This window comes from Castanea sativa, chromosome 7 (genome assembly GCF_040712315.1).
Source record: "Castanea sativa cultivar Marrone di Chiusa Pesio chromosome 7, ASM4071231v1".
NCBI classification, from domain to species: Eukaryota; Viridiplantae; Streptophyta; class Magnoliopsida; order Fagales; family Fagaceae; genus Castanea; species Castanea sativa.
In genome coordinates this window covers 18,597,883-18,604,853 of record NC_134019.1, presented here as the reverse complement: position 1 = coordinate 18,604,853, position 6,971 = coordinate 18,597,883, and the positions used below count along the sequence as shown (strand labels likewise).

The 6,971-nt window shown below is 34.7% G+C and overlaps 3 protein-coding genes across 3 annotated transcripts; 2 read left to right on the top strand and 1 right to left on the bottom strand.

Annotated features, from left to right (window-relative positions):
- Window positions 1–357: 357 nt before the first annotated feature.
- LOC142644086 (uncharacterized) lies at window positions 358–669 on the top strand. Its single transcript, XM_075818764.1, has one exon. The coding sequence runs from the start codon at window positions 358–360 to the stop codon at window positions 667–669; it is 312 nt and encodes a 103-aa protein (XP_075674879.1).
- Window positions 670–1,673: 1,004 nt separating this feature from the next.
- On the bottom strand, window positions 1,674–3,686 carry LOC142644085 (phytosulfokine receptor 1-like). The gene has a single exon (XM_075818763.1). The coding sequence runs from the start codon at window positions 3,654–3,656 to the stop codon at window positions 1,674–1,676; it is 1,983 nt and encodes a 660-aa protein (XP_075674878.1). The 5' UTR covers window positions 3,657–3,686.
- Window positions 3,687–6,554: 2,868 nt separating this feature from the next.
- Window positions 6,555–6,971, top strand: LOC142644084 (protein DOWN-REGULATED IN DIF1 11-like). The gene has a single exon (XM_075818762.1). The coding sequence runs from the start codon at window positions 6,555–6,557 to the stop codon at window positions 6,969–6,971; it is 417 nt and encodes a 138-aa protein (XP_075674877.1).

The following is a 6,971-nucleotide window of genomic DNA, read 5'->3' as shown; positions in this document are numbered from 1 at the left end:
TTCATTCACGTTACCTTTCCTTTCTAGCTTTCCTTTTTTTTTTTTTTGGACAGAAGTGATAAAACCTTTCCAGCTTTCCTAGTAGTAGTAGTAGACTTCTACCCCTAGAAGTAGTACAATTCTAATGATCTCTATAGTCTATACCAAGCAACTGTAGAAGTCTATCAGTCAATGAATTCACAACATTCAATAAAACCATGGACCCCATTGCTAGAGGAGGTTTCTGCATTTTGTGCAAAAAATAATATTGATGTTCCTGATATGGATGATTTTTATCAACCTCGGCCATGACGAAAAGCTCAAAACATGAAAATTTCACATCATTATCAAGTGGAGCTTTTTTATACTGTTATAGATATGCAACTTCAGGAACTTAATAGTCGTTTTGAAAATTTTGAATTATTACTTTGTGTTGCGTGTTTGAACCCAGATAACTTATTTTCAGCATTCAACAAGGAGAAATTGATTCGGCTTGCTCAGTTTTATCCAAGTGATTTTTTAACAGTTCAAGTTTCTTTCTTGGATAACCAACTTGAGACATACATCCATGACATGCGATCCTCTGAAGAGTTTTCAGCACTTAAAGGAATTGGACAGCTTGCTGAAAAGATGGTAGAAATGAAAAAGAATGTTTCATATCCATTGGTTTACTCATTAGTGAGGCATTAATCTTACTAGTTGCAACAGTTACAGTTGAAAGAGCTTTTTCAGCAATGAACATAATTAAAAATCGATTACGCAATCGAATAGGAGATCAGTGGATGAATGATTACTTAGTCACATATATTGAGAAACATATATTCAAGACTATTGAGTGTGAAGAAATCATGCAGCGGTTTCAAAATATGAAAAATCGTCGAGGGCAATTGAGTAAAATAAGCTAGGTGTGAAAAAATAAATTAAAGTTTACATTTTATGTTAGATTCTGTATGACAATTACATTATCATATAGTTGTTTACTTATTTTGTTATTAACATTGATTAATTTTTTTAGATTAGTTTTTTACTTCCAATCTTGTCTTTTAATCTTGCCCCCCCTGACCTAAATTCCTGGCTCCGCCACTGTATGTGGTCAGTGCTATTGTTGTTATTATTATTCTTATTTGATATTTTCTTCTTCTTGTAGTTGTTGTTATTATTATTTTTTCTCAATCTATCTTCCTCTTTCAATTTGCCTCTCCCTTCGGTACGGTTATGAACATGAATCAGCGGACTTATCCTTAAAAAAGAAATGTTGAATAGGTGAATAAGATACCAATTCTTGAATATATTTCACATTTTCCCTGCGGTGCAGATGATAGTTACATTCTTTACTGTTTTTGTTTTTTGGATAATCAAGAATTTCATTGAAAACAAGCTGAAAAAACCACCCACGCTTTACCAAAAGCTGAGAAGTCAGCCAAAACTAATACAATACAATTTCAACATACCAGCCACAACTAACAAATCACATTCTTTACTGGGTTTCTACTGCATGTGTTATAATTAAGAACAGAAACACTAAACAGAAGATTTAAATTTAATTAACATAACTGCACCAATCGGATTCTCATATGAACTCAAGGAAATCTGGCACACTATCAAATAAGAGGTAATAGTAATACATATTATTTTATTCTTTGAAATACACCTACTTTCCAATTACAATTTTTATGTTCTACCTGCTTGTTCTGCTATGGGAATGACAATCTGGACATGAAGCAGTATATGACAGTAAGAACAAAACCTGTTGCAGCTCCAATTTCAAATGGTAGACCAATAATTATTCTCTTTTTCTCCCTGGGAGAATGAATAGGAGTCTGGTCAGACTGACAGGTACAGTACTCCGCATGACAAAGACCATTGTTTCCCTCAAAGCTTGCACTTGGAAAAGTATCGAACTGACCTCCTTTAGGGATTTCCCCACACAAATGATTATAGGATACGTCGAAAGTCGACACAAAGGTAAGATTTACCAATGAACGAGGAATTTCACCTGATAGTTTATTGTGAGACAAATCAAGTTTCTCCAAGCCTGTCATCCCTGATAAATTATTTGGAATAGGGCCTGATAGGTTATTCTCTTTCAGGTTCAAAACATGGAGCCTTTTCAAATTCCAAAAATCTGGCCAGATTGGGCCTTGGAGATTGTTGTAACTCAGGTCTAAAGTTGGTCGAAAGCTTGAAATCTGCCTATAACTTAAGATTGGTCCACCTTGTCGAGCAGTGCGAAGTTGAAAGCTTGAGACAGGCTCATCTATTGTGATATTCCCACTTATGAGACTTTGTAGTTCAGTCAAGCTCTTTGGTATCTCACCTTTGAGAGAGTTATTAGACAAATCCAAGTAAAAGAGAGATTCAAACTTTCCAAACCATGATGGTACACTTCCAACCAAATGATTCCATGATAAATCCAAAAGCTGCAACTTGTGGCAACTACTCAACCATTGCGGGATTGAACCTCTGAGTTTACAATTGGCAAGAATTAGACTATTGAGGCTTTTGAAATGCAGATTCTCATCATTCGGCATTTGTTCATCATGAAAATTCGTTGTAAGGACCAACATACTTAAGTTCCTGCAATATTGTAGAATCCTGAGAGCTGATAATATATTATTGAGGCTAGTGTTTGACAGTGAGAGATGTGTTAGAGACTTCAAATTCCTGTAGTTGTTGGGAATTTTTCCACTGAAATTGTTGCGGGCAAGATTTAGTGTTTTCAATCTTCTGCAGGAAGAAAGACTATTGGGAATTGGACCATGGAATAGGTTAGAACCAAGGTCTAGGGAGAGAAGATTTTTCATTGCATGACAGTTGAGATTGATTGGACCACTTAGAGAGTTATTGTTTAAATTTAACATTTGAAGTGATGGGGAGTTTACCAGTGAATTAGGCAAATGACCAGTGAATAAATTTGACATGGCTGAGAAGTGCTCAAGCCTTGCAAGTCTCCCAAAAATGTCTGGAAGAACTCCAGAAAACAAATTAGAGGAGATATCCAGTTTGACAAGGTTAGAGAGGTTACTAACTCCATTACTCAGTGACCCAGATATACTATTACCCTGAAGATTCAGTTCACTAAGATTTTTTAGCTGGAAGAGACTCTCAGGCAAACTCCCTGATAAACCATTTTCATCAAAAGAGAGATGTTGTAGGGAATTACAATTTTCCAAGCCTTTTGGAACTTCTCCAGAAAATTGGTTATTAGAGAAATTAAGCACTTGAATTCTTGTAGATATTTTACACATACCTTTGTTTTTGATGGACCCAATAAAAGCATTGTTGCTTAAGTCTATGATCTCTATGTTTGGCAGACTAAACAACTCATCAGGAAGTGACCCCTGAAGGAAATTATGAGAGAGGTTTAGAACTCTCAATTGATTCAAGCCTGCCAGGGATCCACAAATCTTCCCTGAAAGTTTTTTGCTGCCAAGTTCCAAGCCAACCACTCTTCTGCAGGAAACAGTGGAATTGTCACAAGTGATGCCAGTCCAGGTGCAGCAACCAGGAGAGGAAGTGTTGTTCCAACCAGCAATTGTTGACTCTAAACAACTGGAGAAGCCATTCAAGGCTCTCAAGTCATCCAGATTGCATGTTAGTGTCTCAGAATTCAGGTTCTGTATCTCGAAACTTAAAGCCAGTAAAACAAAGAACAAATAGAAACCTCGGAATCCCATTGTAGTTGGATGCCAAAGACATGCAAGTATAGAAAATAAAGTAATATGAAATATATTATGCGCTCTAGAGGGTTGCCATTCGTTATCTTGTTTCTCTCTCCTTGTCAGTTAATATTTCCTAGGAGTTTGAAGTTTTAAATGAAGTTTCAATCTTTAAATAGGACTTTCATTTTCGTCCCAAAAAGTCTACGGAGTATGGACAGAACCATGTTAATAAGATTAAGATGGATGGCTCTGAGTGCAGCATTGCTCAACAGTTAAGACATACTTGTGGAAGTGGGTGATTAGTAGGTCTGGTTAAGTCTTTTTTTTTTTAATAAAAATTTAGAAGCCTGGCTAAGTCTTTAACACGGAGTAATCTATACGTGAGAAGCACCCCACAGAAACCGTTTCACTGATTAATTTGTAAAAGAGTAGTGTTTTTTATTTAAGCCCTATCTCTTCTCTATGTTTTTTTTTTTTTTTTTTTTTTTTTTTCCTGAAAAGCCTGGTTAAGTCTTTCAAGTAGGTAATAGATTGACTAATGGGCAATCTGGGAGTAATATGCACGCATGAAGCGATCCTACGGAAACTATTTCACTGGTTTTTTGAAATACGTGAGAAGCACCCCACAGAAATCGTTTCACTGATTTTTTTTGAACAATTTGTAGAAGAGTAGTGTTTATTATTTAAGCCCTACTTTCTTCTCTATGTATTTTTTATTTTTATTTTTTGAAAATCCTGGTTAAGTCTTTCAAGTAGGTAATAGATTGACTAATGGACAATCTGGGAGTAATCTGTACGCACGAAGCGATCCTACAGAAACTATTTCACTGGTTTTTCAAACAATTTTTTAAAAAGTTAACCAAAATAAGCCCTAACCTCTTCTCTATGTTCTTTGGGGATCATTAAAGAATGTATTTAATTGTCTCGCATTTCCTTTATGCACTCTCAGTACACATCAAGTGTCACCATGTATTAATGTGGACATTCGTGTAAAAGTGTAATTTTCCTTAAGGAGTGTAATTTTCCTTGAAGGATCAAATCTAATGATGTAGTGAATTGTCAATAAGCCAAGTGTTCAAACTCGCAACTCTAGGGTACCCGGAGAGTGAAATACCTATAGAATACATCGGTGTGGTGTCAACCAAAAACCCTTTAAAACACAAAAAAACGTAATAACAAAATAAGAGAAGAATGTTTAAACAATAAACTATATAACATATACTATACTCATGCCAATGTGCTAAATGACTAAGTAAAACTAAAAGTAATCTATTTAGAGCAGCAAATTGATACACAATCTCAAGTTTGGAGAATTGAAATAGTGAAAAGTGATGAGTAGAGTAGTGTGAATAAAAGTGAGAGAACAGTGCATTTTTTAAAGAAAAAAAATTCTTTAGGTTTTCTCTAATTTAAATTATCATATTATCACACACTAAATAATAAAGAAGTCAATGGGGGTGTACCTGTTAATATAAATTTATACAATTAACAAACCAAGCTAGGTTATTAAAATCCAGTCGGCCCACACGGTTTGCTTAAAACTAGCCAAGTTTTATCGGTTTTGACCAGGTCTTATATACATTCGATCCAATTGATGACCCAATCCGTTCTATGTACCAAGTCATCGGGGTTACCAAGTTGGGCCAGGTTGAATAACGCTGACATATATTATAAAAGTTGAATCTCTACAACTTATGAATACACAAAATGCTAATACAAGTCTCTTTGACAATACATACAACAATGACACATATCATCTTTGGTAACTTCCTCTATTTATTAAGTATGATATATGGAAAATAACATCACCACGTGGAAAACAACTACCGATACATGTCAATTTTTTTACTATGTATCACCCATTAAAATATATATATATATCTTAATTGCCTACTAAAATTCTACTACTTTAATAAATACTCCTCTACCTTTCTTCAATTGCTTTTAGTCATTACCCATTATATCTCTTTAAAAAATGGCCGACATTTAGTAGTGTATTATCTAACTAAATATTCTAATATTTTCAATATTTTTCAGGATAGTTAGATTGGTAAGTACGTTTACTGGCTTTCATCTAAGTTCATCACCAGCATTACTTTTTTGCTTATCACTAACAATTTGTCACATTATGAAAATTTTTGTCAAATTTTTGTATCTATAGACTTTCTCTTACCGCTTCCCATCTTGAGGAGATCTCCATTTTCCACTAGCTGGAGGAGTGCTTCTGAGCTTGATAATTGATTACTCATAGATTTTATTTAGGCTAATTGTGTATATGACTAAAAAAATTTATTTTTGTGTTGAAAAATCCCGAGTTCAGATTTTGCCAAAATATTCAACTTAACAGTCCAAATTTTTATTCTCGTTTTGTAAAACCATTTTTCCCTTTTCTTTTCTATGGTCCAATCTATTCGTTATTCCTTATTTGTTACACTATCAGTTATTCCATGATGGAGCGAACAATTGATTAGGTCTCAACTCACTCTCCTTGCACTAGTTTGTTGATTATATATCTTTTCCAATGCTAACTGTTAAGCTGAATATTAGTATGGAAATACGAGTTATCTAAAAAAGAAATCACTTGCCTCGTAATTAGTGTTTATTACTCCATTTAGTAACGATTAAACCTGGTAGGAATTAGTGAATCATACGAAAAATTCCTCAACATCTTCGTTCTTTGAAGTTTTCGTAGGTTGTCTCTTAAAATAAAAAAATAAAATATAAAAACTCATTTCATTAATTAAATGAGGAAAAGTACTTAAATACAAATTAATGCAAATGCAACCATTAATCATAGAGGCGTTGATGTATCCAAAAACCACTGCATTCACCACCTTTCTGCCTACAAATAGAGACCTTTTTCCATCTTCTATCTCCACCACAAAAGATCTAGTGACCTTCAATTTTAGCAACATGGCAGCATCCAGCAACATTTTTGTTATGATGATCTTCTTCTTCATTGCTACACTGTCAGTCACACCGGGGCTTGGAATCTCGAGTGATCAAGAACTTCCACCAGATCCATCACCAGAATACCGCAAACATTTGTATGAGTGCGCACAGAAGATATCAGAAGACTGTGGGGATGAGGTCTTTTATAGTACATTTTTCAATAATGTGACAGTCTCTAATGTTTGCTGTGTTCAGCTTCAGCATTTGGGAAAAAGTTGTCATGATGATTTGGTGAAATTTATACTCGAGGCCCCTGAACTTGGGAGCAAGGTCTCAGAAATCTCAACAAGGAGTGAAAAAAATTGGGATAAGTGTGTTTTGGTAGCTAAAAGTGGTTCATCTGCCCCTCAGCCTTCTGCATCGATTATTGAAGACTAG

Coding starts and splice junctions, on each gene's coding strand:
- LOC142644086 (XM_075818764.1), top strand. CDS start 358: ATGCAACTTCAGGAACTTAATAGTCGTTTTGAAAATTTTGAATTATTA.
- LOC142644085 (XM_075818763.1), bottom strand. CDS start 3,656: ATGGGATTCCGAGGTTTCTATTTGTTCTTTGTTTTACTGGCTTTAAGT.
- LOC142644084 (XM_075818762.1), top strand. CDS start 6,555: ATGGCAGCATCCAGCAACATTTTTGTTATGATGATCTTCTTCTTCATT.